Source organism: Pristiophorus japonicus, chromosome 2 (assembly GCF_044704955.1).
Source record: "Pristiophorus japonicus isolate sPriJap1 chromosome 2, sPriJap1.hap1, whole genome shotgun sequence".
In the NCBI taxonomy this organism is placed as follows: domain Eukaryota; kingdom Metazoa; phylum Chordata; class Chondrichthyes; family Pristiophoridae; genus Pristiophorus; species Pristiophorus japonicus.
Genome location: NC_091978.1, coordinates 140723788 through 140741917, shown reverse-complemented (window position 1 = coordinate 140741917; position 18130 = coordinate 140723788). Strand labels below are relative to the sequence as shown.

Here is an 18130-nt window from a genome sequence, read left to right as displayed (position 1 = left end):
CCTCCGTGCCTTTCAGTGCCGCGCGGAGGGGTTTCCTGTACGGGCTGCTCCTGCACACTCTCAACTTTGCCATCCTCGCCGGCCGTCCGGACACGCCATGGCGTACCATCTTGCCGTCCGGAGGAGGCGGGGGTCCCCGATGGAGGGCACTCTACGCAGGGGTCCTCCCACTATTCATCGGGGACTTGGCCTGGAGGGTGGTGCACGGAGCAGTGCCGTGCAACAAATTTTTAAGCCGGTTCACGGACTCCCAGGCCGCCTGCAATTTCTGCGGTCTGGAGGAGTCCGTGTTCCATGTTTTTATTGAGTGCACAAGGTTGCAGCCCCTGTTCCATTATTTGAAGGGGCTGCTCCTGAAATTCTGGCTGCACTTCAGTCCCACTCTCCTGATCTTTGGGCACCCTGTGCGGAGGGGAGCGGGTAGGTCCGAGGGCCTCCTCGTAGGACTGCTCCTGGGCACGGCCAAGGGTGCCATCAGCCGGTCCAGGCAGCGGGCGGTCGAGGGGGTCGTTCAACCTGACTGCCTGCCTCTCTTCCGCTCTTACATCCGGTCCAGGGTGTCCTTGGAGATGGAGCACGCGGTGTCCACCGGTACGCTCGTGACCTTCCGCGAGAGGTGGGCACCGGAGGGACTGGAGTGCATCATCACGCCCGGCAACCAAATTTTAATTTGATTTTACGTTTTTAAGTTTAATTTGTTTTAATTGCCGGTGCTTTTAGTGTCCCCTTTCCCTTTTATAGGGGGCACTGGAGAAAATTGTGATTTTAGTGCCCAAAAAAAAAACCAAAAAACGAAAAACACAAAAAAAAAAGGGGGAGAAAAAAAAAAAGGGCCTTGTAAATGTCTGGAGTGTCATCCAGGTCGGGTGGCACGGATACATGTTTTATGTTTTTGCAGGTTAACTCAAAAGAGTTTCATGCACAAGGAGCGCGGCGCCTAAATTCTGCCAACGTCCGCCACGCGGCCGATGCCATCGAGTCGCTAAAAACAGCTCTGGGCCCTGACTCCGTTAGGTGCATCGAGGAGGCTCAAGCACATGGGGAGATCCCGTCCGAACTGACCCCCGTCCGGACGGAATTCCTCATCGGCGCCAAACCCCGGAACCTCCCTCGGGGGCCGGCGCCTCACAACTTGAGCCGCCTCGGGGAAATCCCCTCCGTGCCTTTCAGTGCCGCGCGGAGGGGTTTCCTGTACGGGCTGCTCCTGCACACTCTCAACTTTGCCATCCTCGCCGGCCGTCCGGACACGCCATGGCGTACCATCTTGCCGTCCGGAGGAGGCGGGGGTCCCCGATGGAGGGCACTCTACGCAGGGGTCCTCCCACTATTCATCGGGGACTTGGCCTGGAGGGTGGTGCACGGAGCAGTGCCGTGCAACAAATTTTTAAGCCGGTTCACGGACTCCCAGGCCGCCTGCAATTTCTGCGGTCTGGAGGAGTCCGTGTTCCATGTTTTTATTGAGTGCACAAGGTTGCAGCCCCTGTTCCATTATTTGAAGGGGCTGCTCCTGAAATTCTGGCTGCACTTCAGTCCCACTCTCCTGATCTTTGGGCACCCTGTGCGGAGGGGAGCGGGTAGGTCCGAGGGCCTCCTCGTAGGACTGCTCCTGGGCACGGCCAAGGGTGCCATCAGCCGGTCCAGGCAGCGGGCGGTCGAGGGGGTCGTTCAACCTGACTGCCTGCCTCTCTTCCGCTCTTACATCCGGTCCAGGGTGTCCTTGGAGATGGAGCACGCGGTGTCCACCGGTACGCTCGTGACCTTCCGCGAGAGGTGGGCACCGGAGGGACTGGAGTGCATCATCACGCCCGGCAACCAAATTTTAATTTGATTTTACGTTTTTAAGTTTAATTTGTTTTAATTGCCGGTGCTTTTAGTGTCCCCTTTCCCTTTTATAGGGGGCACTGGAGAAAATTGTGATTTTAGTGCCCAAAAAAAAAAACCAAAAAACGAAAAACACAAAAAAAAAAGGGGGAGAAAAAAAAAAAGGGCCTTGTAAATGTCTGGAGTGTCACCCAGGTCGGGTGGCACCGTTTAATGTTTTATGTTTTGCAGGTGAACTCCAAAAAGAGTTTCATGCACAAGGATCCCCAGGTCCCTCTGCATCGCAGCATGTTGTAATTTCTCCCCATTCAAATAATATTCCCTTTTATGTTTTTTTTTCCAAGGTGGATGATCTCACATTTTCGGACATTGTATTCCATCTGCCAAACCTTAGCCCATTCGCTTAACCTATCTAAATCTCTTTGCAGCCTCTCTGTGTCCTCTACACAACCCACTTTCCCACTAATCTTTGTGTCATCTGCAAATTTTGTTACACTACACTCTGTCCCCTCTTCCAGGTCATCTGTGTATATTGTAAACAGTTGTGGTCCCAGCACCGATCCCTGTGGCACACCACTAACCACCGATTTCCAACCCGAAAAGGACCCATTTAACCCGACTCTCTGCTTTCTGTTAGCCTGCCAATTCTCGATCCATGCTAATACATTTCACCTGACTCCGCGTACCTTTATTTTCTGCAGTAACCTTTTGTGTAGCACCTTATCGAATGCCTTTTGGAAATCCAAATACACCACATCCATCGGTACACCTCTATCCACCATGCTCGTTATATCCTCAAAGAATTCTAGTAAATTAGTTAAACATGATTTCCCCTTCATGAATCCATGTTGTGTCTGCTTGATTGCACTATTCCTATCTAGATGTCCTGCTATTTCTTCCTTAATGATAGTTTCAAGCATTTTCCCCACTACAGATGTTAAACTAACCGGCCTACAGTTACCTGCATTTTGTCTGCCCCCTTTTTTAAACAGAGGCGTTACATTAGCTGCTTTCCAATCTGATGGTACCTCCTCAGAGTCCAGAGAATTTTGGTAGATTATAACGAATGCATCTGCTATACTTCTGCCATCTCTTTTAATACCCTGGGATGCATTTCATCAGGACCAGGGGACTTGTCTACCTTGAGTTCCATTAGCCTGTCCAGCACTACCCCCCTAGTGATTGTGATTGTCTCAAGGTCCTCCCTTCTCACATTCTCATGACCAGCAATTTTTGGCATGGTTTTTGTGTCTTCCACTGTGAAGACCGAAGCAAAATAATTGTTTAAGACTTGCTTCCACTCTTAGCATGAGTTCTTAGGTGGCTGTACAGTCCAATACGAGAACCACAGTTTCTGTCACAGGTGGGACAGATAGTCGTTGAGGGAAAGGGTGGGCAGGGAGCCTGGTTTGCCGCATGCTCCTTCTGCTGTCTGCAATGATTTCTGCATGCTCTCGGCGACGATACTCGAGGAGCTCAGCATCCTCCCGAATACACTTCCTCCACTTAGGGCAGTCTATGGCCAAGGACTCCCAGGTGTCAGTGGGGATGTCGCACTTTATCAGGGAGGCTTTGAGGGTGTCCTTGTAACGTTTCCTCTGCCCTCCTTTGGCTCGTTTGCTGTGGATAAGTTCCGAGTAGAGCGCTTGTTTTGGGAGTCTCGTGTCTGGCATGTGAACTATGTGGCCTGCCCAGCGGAGCTGATCAAGTGTGGTCAGTGCCTCAATGCTGGGGATGTTGGCCTGGACGAGGACGCTAATGTTTGTGCATCTGTGCTCCCAGGGGATTTGTAGGATCTTGCTGAGACATTCTAGTAAATCTCCTTCTCTCGGGCCGTGACATCCTTCCTAAAGTGTGGTGCCCAGAATTAGACACAATGCTCCAGCTGGGGCCTAACCAGTATTTTATAAAGATTCAGCATTACTTCCTTGCTTTTGTATTCTATGCCTATATTTGTAAAGCCAAGAATCCCCTATGCCTTTTTAAACAGCCTTCTCAACTTGTCCTTCCACCTTCAAATACTTGTGTACATACACCTCCAGGTCTCTGTTCCTACACTCCCTTTAAAAGTTGTACCATTTGGTGTATACTGCCTCTCCTCATTCTTTCTGACAAAATGTATCACTTCACACTTCTATGCATGAAATTTCATCTGCCAGGTGTCTGCCCATTCCACCTGCCTATGTCCTCCTGAAGTATTTTACAATCATCATTGTATATTACATTTCTGAGTTTCGTGTCATCTACAAACTTTGAAATTATGTCCTGTAAACCTAATATATATCAAAAAGAGAGGTGGTTATAATACCGACCCTTAGTGAATACTACTGTACAAGTCCTCCAGTCTGAAAAACAACCGTTCACCACTACTCTCTGCTTTCTATCCCTTAGCCAATGTTGTATCCATGCTGCCACTGTCCTTTTAATTCTATGATCTTTAATTTTATCCCTCTCCCATTTTTTAAACAGTGGTGTAACATTTGTAATCCTCCAGTCCTCTGGCACCACTCCCATATCTAAAACGAATTGGAAGATTTTGGCCAGAGCCTCAGTAATTTCCACCCTTACTTCCTTCAGCAACCGAGGATGTAGCCTATCGGGTGACTTTTCTACTTAGAGGACTGCCAACCTTTTAAGTACCTCCTCTTTGTCCAATCCAATATCACTACTAGCTCCTCCTTTACTGCTACAGTGACCGCATCCTCTTCATAGTGGAGACAAACACAAAGTACTCAATTCAGTATCTCAGCCATGCTTTCTGCCTCCACAAGAATATCTACTTTTTGGTTCCTAATCAGTCCCCACCCTTCCTTCGACCAGCCTTTTACTATTTATAAAAAGGACGATGACGAGATCCAACACCGCCTCCAGTGCGCCAGTGCAGCCTTCGGCTGCCTGAGGAAAAGGCCCTCAAAACTGCCACCAAGCTCATGGTCTACAGGGCTGTAGTGATACCCGCCCTCCTGTATGACTTAGAGGCATGGACCATGTACAGTAGACACCTCAAGTTGCTGGAGAAATACCACCAACGATATCTCCACAAGATCCTACAAATCCCCTGGGAGGACAGACACACCAACATTAGCGTCTTCGTCCAGGCCAACATCCCCAGCATTGAAGCACTTGATCAGCTCCGCAGGCCACATAGTTCGCTTGCCAGACACGAGACTCCCAAAGCAAGCACTCTACTTGAAACTCATCCACGGCAAATGAGCCAAAGGTGGGCAGTGGAAACGTTACAAGGACACCCTCAAAGCCTCCTTGATAAAGTGCAACATCCCCACTGACACATGGGAGTCCCTGGCCAAAGACCGCCCAAAGTGGAGGAAGAGCATCCGAGAGGTCGCTGAACTCCTCGAGTCTTGTCGCCGATAGCATGCAGAAATCAAGCGCAGGCAGCGGAAGGAGCGTGTGGCAAGCCAGACTCCCCACCCACCCTTTCCTTCAACCACTGTCTGTCCCACCTGTGACAGAGACTGTGGTTCTCGTATTGGACTGTACAGCCACCTGAGAACTCATGCTAAGAGTGGAAGCAAGTCTTCCTCGATTCTGAGGGACTACCTATGATGATGATACAAAGGACTTTGAGATTCCCTTTTATGTTAGCTACCAATCTATTCTCTTTGCCCCTCGTATAACTTTTTTAAATCTCCCCTGCACTTTCTAAGTTCAGCTTGGTTCCCTACTCTATAATGAGCCTTACAATTGTCATAGGCCTCCTTTTTCTGTCTCATTTTAATCACTACGTGGGTGAAATTATCTTTTTTATAGCCCCATTTGCACTTCCTGGGGGCGCTATTGAGGTGCAATGAGGTTATCTCTCGGGGGAAAGGGTTGATAGCGTCTCCTGGGAAATAGCCCTGGAGATTTTGGGGGAAGTTGTGTTGTTAGCATTGCGCCCGGCGATTTGCGTCCTGGGCTGGCACACGCTGTTAGCCTCCATATTTTTCTGTCTGCAGACCCTTCTGTCGGCCCGATAATGGTGGCCCTCACCTCGACCGGGCCACAATTCTGCAGCCCAGCACTCCATTATGGGTGCCGGGCTGTTGGCCCGGTCGAGGGCATTCCTGGTGGCCCAGTGGCGACCGCCAAAGCGACTGCAGAACGTGCAGTGACCCTCCCCTGGTGGGGTGCTGGGCTCCTCAGCATGGCAATAGATTCAGCGGCGTGCTACCGCCCCGGGAGTGCCCCTCCAACGAATGCGGAGCGCCTCCGATAGCGCTCCACTTCCGTTGAGGGGCGGAAGGGCAGAATTCCATGCCTGGGGTGGAACTTTGGGCCGGGCAATAAATGTCCCGGACCTGGAATGTTACCACCTCCAAATGGGACGTGACGCAATTTTGCCCCCTATCATCCAGTGAGCTCTAGCTTTGGATGCCCTTCTTTTCCCCCTTGTAAGCATATGTCTATTCTGTACACAAAGCAATTGCTATCACTTCTGGATCTTTCTGCTGGACGTGACAACAAACTCTGAATATAGTCGGATACGGGCGGGCATATTGAAAGTGGTGGTGATAATAGAGTGTGTTCATACATCACACTTTTTGTCACTACCACCATAGCATTGAATGATGCAAGGAATACCAATGTGTTCCTGGCATCGCATTTAAAAATTAAAGGCCCCATAAAAGTACAATCGATCATGGACAATCGCATTCTCCAACCCTGTTTTTTTTAAAGAATCTGGTCCTCCTGATTAGTTGCCCCATAGACAGCTGGTACCGTTCATTTGGGAATCCTGCCAACATAGCTAGAAATCCCAGCAGGAGCCCTCCAGAATTGTCAATTGGGCTGATCATGGGAAATGCATCGTGGTTGAGCACATTGAGGGAATATGAGTATGAACTTTGAATTCATAAAATTATTCCTCAGAGTTACAATTCTGTCGTTTAAAATACCTGTTGTAGAATACAAGTTAAAACTGTTAGGGATTGGGACCAAATTGATCCACAGTAAATTAATTCTGACTTGATGGGAATTAGATTTCAATTGAGCTTTTTGGTCGATCTTAAATACATTTATTATATTTTTGGTCTTTTTGTATCTACAGTTCCATCTGTCATACACAGACCGAGGACAAATAGAACGAGAGGATCGAGGTGAAGGTCAACAGGAAGTCCTCAGACGAATGGCCAAGGAATTACCCATCTATACAAGGACATTATCTGGAGGTAAACAACAAGTTAAATTATAAACAGCAAATATCACCAGCCACATTTGGGTTTTAATGCATATTGAAATCTGAAAAAGTATCTGATGAAAGGAAGATTACAGCTGAAGGCTGCAAAGGAAGCAATTCAACTCGAAAAACATAATATTGATCCGGAGCCCAAGTGCAAATCAGATTAGGCAGATCCATCTTTAATAGGCATTGTAGAGTTCGTTCAGCGATCATCTGCTCTGGAAACAGAATTGGCTCTACAATGTTGTAGCTCTATCTCCAACTCAAACTCCTGTTGAATCAGTGTCCCAACTAGGATGACATAATTTCTGAATTCAGCCTCATTATCAAAACTGTCTCAGGGCTGAAGCCATAGGTCCTACTTTGTTACACTTCAAAAGCACACAGGCTTAACTAGAGTTACCACCTTTCACCAAGTCCAAAGCTGAATACCATAAGATAGGAGCAGGGTAACCCGCAACATCATGGCTTGAGTTCTGGGGTTTGCCGTTGATGAAAAATGTAAACTTTAATATCAGTAATGAATCATCATAGATAATCCCTTGGAATCGAGGAAGACTTGCTTTCACTCTTAAAATGAGTCCTTAGATGGCTGAACAGTCCAATACGAGAGCCACAGTCCCTGTCACAGGTGAGACAGATAGTCGTTGAGGGTAAGGGAGGGTGGGACAGATTTGCCGCACGCTCTTCCCGCTGCCTGCGCTTGATTTCTGCATGCTCTCGGCGATGAGACTCGAGGTGCTCAGAGCCCTCCCGGATGCAATTCCTCCACCTAGGGCAATCTTTGGCCTGGTGTCAATGGGGATGTTGCACTTTATCAGGGAGGCATTGTAAGACACAGAAGCGAAATGCCAAAAAACGAATTTCTGTTTGCAAAAGCTTGCTTTTAGTATGCAATTTATATTAGAAATTTCAGGACAGTTCACTTAAAAACAGTAATATGTGGCTCAAAAAGGAAAGGTGGTGACCCTAGACTTAACATGTCAAAAAAAGTTTTATGCTTTTCTTACAGAACCCACCATATGCTACTTTGACATCAATTCATTTGTTACACAAAGCTATGCGTCAGCAGCACGTCTTCCGTGCAGACAGTGCATTTCCTATGAATCTAACTTTGGAGTATGCAGTACTATGCACTGATGGCACATAAATGTGTTAGTGATGATTCCCGGAAGTTCTGTGGAAGAGTGCGAGAACAAAAGCTTAGTTAGTGTGAACTCCATAAATTACTACACATTAACATGCAACTTGTATTTCCAATTACTAGAGTTATTGTCAGAGTCCAATCCAAAGGTAAAGTTAGAGTGAACAGACAAAATTGGCAGGCCAAAAGAAAAGAACAACCTTTGATCTAGAGTTACAGGGAAGGAGACTTTGGGGCTGAAATGTCCCCTCTTAGCGATGGCCATTAGCGCCTCTTAACGGACGCAAAATAGATTTCGCCCGGGTACGGAATTGAGCACTTTTTGCAGAAGCGCTACGAGGTAGCGCACCGCTCCTGGTGCGAGCTCCCTGCTTGGCGGCATGCGACAATAATAACGTCATCGCCGTGCGCATTGCCCCCTTACCTGCCCGGAAGTTAAATTGGTCCGCACAAGCAACCTCAGCGCCTACCAATGACAATGGCAGCTTGAGCTTGAGCCTCATTATCATTGAACGAAGGTCAGGTGAAATTGGGTGCAGACCTGGTAATAGCATCGCTGCAGCGCCCCACTAAGGCCATAAGTGCCTCCGATACCGCCTAGCTTCATTTCTCAGGGAAAAGTGCCCAATTTTCCACAATTTTGCAGGCCATCTTGCCGGGCGCTAAATTGTCAATCTTTTTACATTTAACGCCCCAAATGTGGTACTATCAAATTTCGGCCCCTTTGAATCATAGAAACTTACAGCATAGAATGAGGCCATTTGGCCCATTGTGCCTGTGCCAGCTCTTTGAATGAGCTCTCCAATTTAATCTCACACCCAGATTTTTCCCCTGTAACCAACGTTCCCTCTGATTGTTTTTTGTACTGAGTGGGTCATAAACTCCTTTGAGCGCAACCTTTTCTGTAGGCAAAACAACAACAACAGCAACCATTTAAAAGCATATATACAGTAATGCCATATTGCCACACCCCCATCTCAAATCATGAGAATCAGACAAACTCTTAAAAATCATGAAATCAGTTGCTCTTTTTTGGTTTATAAATTTCATTAGTGACTTTATTTAATCTCTAACCGATCACAACTCTTGAAGTCACATTGTTCAGGTCATCTTCTATTCCTTTGTAAATTCAGAGAGGAAACATCAGATTAAATTGATGAGCAGTTAAACCAGCAAGATGGCCATTATGTCAAGGTCTGAAGGTTTGGTGAGAAGGAACGTTGCTTCAATATACATTCTGGGCACCATGTGATATGACTCACATTAAAGTCCAACGCCTGCAGAAGACAAGTTTGATCACCTTGAGTCTACACCTCTTCTATAAAAATCTCCTGAAAATCCACCTCTTTGACCAAGCTTTTGATTACCCAATACTAATATCCCTTTCTGTGTATCTGCCCAGGGTTAGGTTTTGGATTAGAGGAGGAGAGTCTGAGAAGATAATTCTGTACATTTGCACCTGATTACATCTCTGTGAAGTACCTTGTTGTGTTTTTCCATGTTAATGGAGCTATATAAATGCAAGTTATTCTGAATAAACAGCAAGTCCGAATAGTTATATGGTAAATAGCCCTTACCCTACTGAATAAACCATATCTGTAGTTATAAAACAAGCGCACTGTGCAGAGCGGAACAAGGTTTGCCCTTTCGCAGTGTACCGGAATGATCTGTGCGTTTCTGGCCTACAATCCACTGCCTGAAGCTTGAAGTTTACTTTGCCTCATTTTTCTCAACGATCATATTTTAAAATTCTGCTAAAGTTTCATGAGCTGTCACTCTTTGACTGGTTTGGCATTTGTTTAACAGCGCTCAGATTTTAGCAGCAGTCACTGCTCAGTGTGTTGGTGCAGTGCTGGACTAACTGTACTGAAAGACTTGGAGGCTTCAGCTTTCTAATAAATGTGCACAGTGGATGAGGCAGAGAGAGGAGAGAGACATTCTGTATCAACCAGCGGCAAAACTCCAGGGTGACCTCGAGCTGATCGTCAAGCCCTACCTACTCTTTTGCTGATACCTGCACTTGCACCTCTTACTCATGCTGTGTGTCTTTACTTCACTGCTTCCTACTCTAAATCTAACTCCAGAGTGAATATTCTTGTGTTGTTGCTTGCTGCAGCTAAAGCGAATGATGCTCTATCATACAAGATGAATGAGCCTACACACCCTATATACCACAATAGGAGAAAGCATTTATTGCAATCTGTGTTTTGCTCACAAGCGCTGTTCCTAAGGTTTCCCCGGAGATTGCAGTTCTGGATTGTTGCAGATTGGACTGCAGGTTCAGGCCGGAACCTTGTGTGAGAGTTGAAAGCAGTGAGGCCGGAATGCTGAACTTTTCTCACCATTAATAACATTTGAAAGTATTCTTGTCAGTTTGAAGCATATGGAAGTAAATAAGTGTCTTAGTACTTCGAGAATGAAAGCCTTATTCACTCTGAGCACATTTAAGGGCTCAAGTTCCACCCAAGTACCGTCGAAAGTACCGCTAAGATCCTGACAGTACTTTGGGCGGAAGTTTCATGAAAAAATGTGGGAAAATCCACCTGGTGGATAAAATGGGCCTTGCACGCAGATTCTGGGCGGTAGTTCCCATTCTGGGTGGCAAATGCGATCCTCGGCAAAGTACCGCCGAGGACAGCAAAAAAGAATGTTCAAACAATTTTTTAAAAACTACCAGAAATCCTTCAGGGAACTCCATTGACCTAAATCCCTGCAAAAGAAATAAAGAAAAGAAGTGCATTAACCTTTTTTTGCAGGGCTTCATACTTACCGTTCAGGTAAGACTTGCCTCCACACGGCAGTCTCGTCTGCTGCTGGAGCGGAGGACCGCCCGGACCAAACTGGGGACTCAGCGGGCGAGAGGACTTTTGTCGCCGTTGCACGCCAGCGCATGCCAGTGGACGCTCCCCAGTGGTCTCTCCCCGCTGGCGTGAGGACCTGACCAAACTTGCTCGGAGGGGAGAGCATCCAAAAAACATCGAGACCGCCAAGAAAACTCGGCGACAGCCAACCAAACTCGGGCCCTCTGTCTTAGTTTGTGTTGGCCCATTTAAAAGTTCTCTGCTTAAACCCAACCCATATTAAAGAATATGTCCTGATTCTGACTTTCTGTTTATCTCAGGGGACAGGTCTGTTCAGGTGGATAAAGCAAAAACAGCATGTATGAATGTGCTGTGAGTTCAACTTGCCCAGAACAAAATGAGATAAGGTCATGGTTCTCAAACTTTTTTGGTTGTAGGACCCCTTTAAAATTCGATCGGTAATCATATACACCACTCCCCACCACCCCCACCAATAAATTAGAATACTATATATTATAGTAATTGCAACCGTCCACTCTTGGAATTACAAAATCATAATAAACATATACAATATCTGCATTCATAATTTAATTTAATACAATGCAGTTGCACAGCCATTGCAACAAGCCCTGTCTTGACCAGTGTTTATCCAATGCATACACTGTCCTGTCCTCGCCGCACAGCACTGCCCCCCAGTCATCAAGATCCACGGTGCGGCCCTGGACAACGTGGACCATTTCCCATACCTCGGGAGCCTCTGATCAACAAGAGCAGACATTGATGACGAGATTCAACACCGCCTCCAGTGCGCCAGTGCAGCCTTCGGCCGCCTGAGGAAAAGAGTGTTCGAAGACCAGGCCCTCAAATCTGCCACCAAGCTCATGGTCTACAGAGCTGTAGTAATGCCCGCCTTCCTGTATGGCTCAGAGACATGGACCATGTACAGTAGACACCTCAAGTCGCTGGAGAAATACCACCAACGATGTCTCCGCAAGATCCTACAAATTCCCCAGGAGGACAGACGCACCAACACCTCGACCAGGCCAACAACCCCAGCATTGAAGCACTGACCCCACTTGAGCTGCTCCGCTGGGCTGGCCACATTGTTCGCACGCCGGACTCGAGACTCCCAAAGCAAGTGCTCTATTCGGAACTCCTTAACGGCAAACGAGCCAAAGGTGGGCAGAGGAAACGTTACAAGGAGACCCTCAAAGCCTCCCTGATAAAGTGCAACATCCCCACCGACACATGGGAGTCCTTGGCCAAAGACCGCCCTAAGTGAAGGAAGTGCATCCGAGAGGGCATTGAGCACCTCGAGTCTCATCGCCGAGAGCATGCAGAAATCAAGCGCAGCAGCGGCAAGAGCGTGCGGCAAACCAGTCCCACCCACCTTTCCCACAACAACTATTTGTCTCACCATGATGATGATGATGTGTCCTCCAAGGGAAGCGCTTCCTTATCCCTTTAAGTAGCCACCAGTTAATGACTCTGCAAGCCTGTGCCAATTGTTTTTCCAGAAGTTGTTCTTGCCGGTCGCTAAATGAGGCTAATTTACTGACCAGTGCGAAAGGGTGGGCGTTGCACCAGGAATACGTCAGGATCGCATGGATCATCAGCAGCCAGGCGCTACTGGTTTGGGCCCCCGGTGAGCCTCTAATGAATTTCCTGTCGGGACGCTAAAAGCTGCGCGCCCAGTCGATAGCCTCTTACGCTCCCATTAATGCTCCCTATGGCCGCTAATTGAGGTGTTAGACAACCGAAAATCCAGCCCTTTATGTCTTTGGAGTCAGTGTATGTATCATCATAGGCAGTCCCTCGGAATCGAGGAAGACATGCTTCCACTCTTAAAATGTGTTCTTAGATGGCTGAACAGTCCAATACAAGAGCCACAGTCCCTGTCACAGGTGGGACAGATAGTCGTTGAGGGTAGAGAGGGTGGGACAGATTTGCCGCACGCTCCTTCCGTTTCCTTTGCCCACAGTCAGTGTAACATTTACACACAGCACGGTGGTGAGCCTCCGAGTTTGCAGCAGCAGACAGACATACCAGTTGAGATTGAGAGAAAGTAACTTGTAAAATGTTAATGGATGCATTACTAGTTCATCAGTGTCGCATTCTACATACTCGAGCAAGGTGGCATCAAGAGAGAAGGCCTGTCAGCAGCCAAAGGAGAAGAATCCCAAGACGTCAGGAGGCCTTCCCCCCCGCCACAGCTTCATCAGCTGCAACACTCATACCTCAACCTGTCTGGCGAGCAGTGTGTCAGAAGGCTGCGCTACCGAAAGGTCATTACAGAGGTATGCCATCTCCTGCAGCCAGACATGCAACCTCACATCAGCACCAGGACCGCAGTGCCCGTCGCAGTGAAAGTCACTGTGCCACTCACCTCTTGTTCCTCTAGGCTGCATCAGGGAATATATGCAGCGTCTCACAATTGCAGCACATCGCTGCATCCGCAACGTCATACTGGCTCTCTACACCCGTAGAATGGACTTCATTGCCTTCCCGTTGAGCAGGGAGAAACAGCATGAGTGTGCATGTGGGTTTGCCAGGATAGCGACCTTCCCAAGGGTGCAAGGAACAGTTGACTGCACGCACGTAGCCTTTGGGAGCACCATTCCATAATGTATTCAGAAACAGAAAGGGATACCACACGCAGCACATCCTCGCAGTCAATGCTCGCTATCCTGGAAGCGCACATAAAGCAATATGTGAGGAGGACACAAAAAATCTGCAAAAGGACATAGACAGGTTAAGTGAATGGGCAAAAATTTGACGGATGGAGTATAATGTTGGAAAGTGCGAGGTCATGCACTTTGGCAGAAAAAAAATCAAAGAGCAAGTTATTATTTAAATGGAGAAAGATTGCAAAGTGCCGCAGTACAGCAGGACCTGGGGTTACTTGTGCCACAGACCAGGCACGAAGAACTGTGCTGATGTCCTCAGTCGGCTACCATTGCCCACTACCGGGGTGGAAATGGCTCAGCCCGCAGACTTGCTTCTAGTCATAGATGCTTTTGAGAGCGAGGTCTCACCCGTCACTACTCGCCAGTGCTGCAGTACAGTGGGACCTGGGGGTACTTGTGCATAAAACACAAAAGGATAGTATGCAGGTACAGCAGGTGATCAGGAAGGCCAATGGAATCTTGGCCTTTATTGCAAAGGGGATGGAGTATAAAAGCAGGGAAGTCTTGCGACAGCTATATAAGGTATTGGTGAGGCCACACCTGGAATATTGCGTACAGTTTAGGTTTCCATATTTATGAAAGGATATACAGCAAACTCTCGTTTACCTGGATTGGTTAGGATTCGGCAATTCCGGGTAAACAAATTTTCCGGTAGGGCGAGTTTACATTTTAAAGGTAATATTTGAAGGTGATAGAACCACCCACAAAATATTTCATATATCGTATCGTATAGATCTTGATCCGTTCTTTTCAATGATCTATTCAGAAATTAAAAACTTTTTGAAATTAAAAATAAATGTCTAATAAATGAAACAAAATATTTAGTTCATGTTATTTTATTATTTTATTCTGTTAAATTTGCTACTTCTGCTAATGTTTCTTCATCTGCAGTTGCTCCATTTTCTGTGTTGACATTTGAGATTGATTTTTAAAATAGCGATCTTAAATCTGCTTGTTTAAATGAATTCATTTTCTTTTTAATTAAAATGTTGTGGATGATATGAGTTTGCAGAACCTCCTGAGAAGTAAAATGAGAATTCCCCTCAAAAAAAACAATGACATATTTCATTGCTTCTTCAGCACGTGTCCAAGTCTTTTTTTGTTTTTCTTCAATTTCATTGTCTGAATCGCTCATCTCTTTGTCAGATTTATCTTTATTGGTGACTGTGCCGATAAGTTCCTTGTCAGTATAAGTTTGTGTTACATCTGTTTCGATGTCAACATATCCACTTAGCAATGTCATCTTCTGCTAAGGATTTAAGTGCGTTTGTTTCGTGTGCACTGCTGACAATCTCCGCGACTTCTTTTACAGACTGTTTTTATTAGCCCTTACATGAAAACCTTTGAATTCTTCGCCTTCAGAAACATTGTCTTCAAATATGATATTGGGCCACAACTTGCGCCAACACGTTTTCAATGTAGTGTTTTTTACTTCTCTCCATGACAGCGAGCATACATAGATGGCATCTTTAATATTGTATGGTCTCTGGAAATCAGAGATTGATTGATTGCTATTAATTAATTTGCGCATGAAGTTATTCCTATAGTGGCACTTGAAGTTTTGTATGACGCTCTGATCCATAGGTTGAATGAGCGAGGTCACATTGGGGGGTAAATAGCATGCAAAAATGTTGCTACAACTAGACACTAATTTTGACTCATGTGGTTGTGCTCTGCAATTGTCCAAAAGCAGCACACACTTTCCATTAGGTTTTCTTCATGTTTTCTCGAACTGTGGGGGACGAATTCTGTTGAAAACCATTCCATGAATATGTCCTTGTCCATCCACGCACTTTTCTGAGCCTTATAACTAACTGGTAAATGAGCAATTCCTTTTAAAGCACCTGGTTTCCTTGATTTGCCAATCATTAAAAGTGGAAGTCTATGTTCTCCAGAGGCATTGGCACAATTCAAGATTGTTAATCTCTCCTTATTCATTTTAAAGCCTACAGCTTCCTTCTCCCCTGCTGCAGCCAACGTAGCAGTTGGCAAACACCTCCAAACACGCCAGTCTCATCGGCGTTGTATATTTGATCTGCAGTCAATTAATTTTCCTGCACCATTTCAGCAAATGTTCTTGAATAATTCTGTGCGGCCTCATTGTCAGCTGATTTTTTTTCGCCCGTCACATCCAGCTGGCGAATGCCGTGGTGATGCTTAAAACCTGTGAGCCAGCCTTCTGAAAAAATGCACTCTTCAGTTAAATTCATTCTCATCTTGAAGTCCTTGGCCTTTGCTGTAATCATTGGCCCTGAAATTGCCACTCCTTCAGACCGTTTCAAAGAAAACCATTCATAAAGCACTTGGTCTCGTTTGTCAAGCTTCGGCTTTCGCAAATTCTTGCGGGACATTGATTGACGGAAGATTCAGGAGCAGCGGTGAAACTTTCTAAATCTTTCTTTTGCTTCTTAATATCGTAAATTGTTGAAGATCCAACTTCATTTCGTCCATCAAAGTATGCACACTTCTGCCAGACTTCTTTATAATTTCTAATTTCTGCTGAATGTTCAATACTTTTCGTTTCCTAATGCTGCATTTGATTTTAGTGCTGTCAGAAGGCATTTTAAATTGTTTGATTCCAGGGTGTTTTGAACAAGTACACTCGACAGACTGATGCGTTGCAATGAACTGCTTTCAATGTGTGCGACGGTTGAAAAGTGAGCCTGCATCAATTTATGTGTAATTGAGCAACCTGTCCACGTTTGCGATAGTTGAAGTGAGCGAGATATTCACATGTGTGACAGTTAAATTGCCGAATCTTGCAATATTTTAAATTCCGTTACGGTGGGCTTTCTGTTACATTCGTATCCGGGTAAACGAGAGTTTACTGTACTTGCTTTGGAGGCAGTTCAAAGAAGGTTCACTAGGTTGATTCCGGAGATGAGGGGATTGACTTATGAGGAAAGGTTGAGTAGGTTGGGCCGATACTCATTGTAATTCAGAAGAATGAGAGGTGACCTTATCGAAACATATAAGATTATGAGGGGGCTTGACAAGGTGGATGCAGAGAGGATGTTTCCTCTGATGGGGGAGATTAGAACTAGAGGGCATGATCTTAGAATAAGGGGCCGCCCATTTAAAACTGAGATGAGGAGAAATTTATTCTCTCAGAGGGTTGTGGATCCATGGAATTCGCTGCCTCAGAGAGCTGTGGAAGCTGGGTCATTGAATAAATTTAAGACAGAAATAGACAGTTTCTTAAACGATAAGAGAGTAAAGGGTTATGGGGAGAGGGCAGGGAAGTGGACCTGAGTCCATGATCGGATCAGCCATGATCGTATTAAATGGCGGAGCAGTCTCGATGGACCGTATGGCCCACTCCTGCTCCTATTTCTTATGTAAGCGCACATGATGCGTTTATCCTTCGGGAGAGCACTGTGCCATGACTGTTTCAGCCACCATGGGAAGGCCGAGGCTGGCTGCTCGGGGACAAGGGATACAGCCTGTACACCTGACTAATGACTCCCCTCCGCAGCCCCACCACAGAGCCAGAGGAACGCTGCAATGAGAGCCATGCCGTCACCCACAACATCATAGAGCAGACAATAGGGGTGCTGAAGCAGTGATTCTGACATCTGGACCGCTCTGGAGGCAGCCTTCAATACTCCCCTCAACAGGTCTCACCATTCCTTGTGGTGTGCTGCATGCTGCACAACTCGCAGGCCCACCTCAGGAGGACAAGGAGGAGGGGGAGAAGGAAGAGGAACAGGAGCCTGCCAAAGCCCCGAATGAACAGCAACATGACGAGGACCAGCACCATCCACGGAGGAGGCAGCATGCCAATGTTGGTGGCAGGGCTATTTGGCGGCGACTCATAAGGGAACGCTTCACTTAAATGGAGTGAGCTGAGGGATGCAGCTAATAATGAACGCGTATTGAGGCAAGATAAGACCACATCTCCATTACAAGTCAACAGTCATACACCGTAGGCTGAAGGAAACGTTCAGCGTTACATTTTATTGGAAACGCATCCATCAAACAACCCCAAAAACCCCATCCCCCTCAAAGAAAACAAAATGGGGCACCTGCCCCTTCAAATAATACAACGGATGAATAACATTTACAACATATGTACACTGATCCCACTCCCTCAAAGAAAACAAAATGGGGCACCCTTTCATTCAAATGATAAAACAGATGAATAACATTTACACCTTTTCTACATAGGACCCATGGGCACACCTTTCATCATAGGCATTTCTCACCCCTCTGCCTCTCACCCCTCCCTCGCCTACTGCTCCTCCTCAATATGTCCTCAGTGCCTGCAGCAAGGCCGCTTGACGGCTGCTGTATGTGTGAGGGAGACAGGATAGATGGCCTAGCATCATGCTCTGGACCAGCTCTGGGCCTGGAAGGCCCAGCTGCTGACAGCACCGCCTGAGAATGGGCGGCAATAGTGTGGGATGGCTGGGGTGCAGACCGCGGCAGGTTCAAAGGCGGAGTGGCAGTGTTGGGAGACCGAATAATGTCCTCCTGACATCACGTTCCATCTCGA

At 46.7% G+C, this 18130-nt stretch overlaps 1 protein-coding gene across 1 annotated transcript in view; it reads left to right on the top strand.

The window, feature by feature from the left end:
• zdhhc2 (zinc finger DHHC-type palmitoyltransferase 2) overlaps positions 1-18130 on the top strand; it is a 248732-nt gene that overhangs the window by 88520 nt on the left and 142082 nt on the right. Inside the window, exon 4 of the mRNA XM_070862621.1 lies at positions 6872-6992. Coding sequence (XP_070718722.1) covers positions 6872-6992 — 121 coding nt within the window. The remainder of the gene's footprint in view (positions 1-6871; positions 6993-18130) is intronic.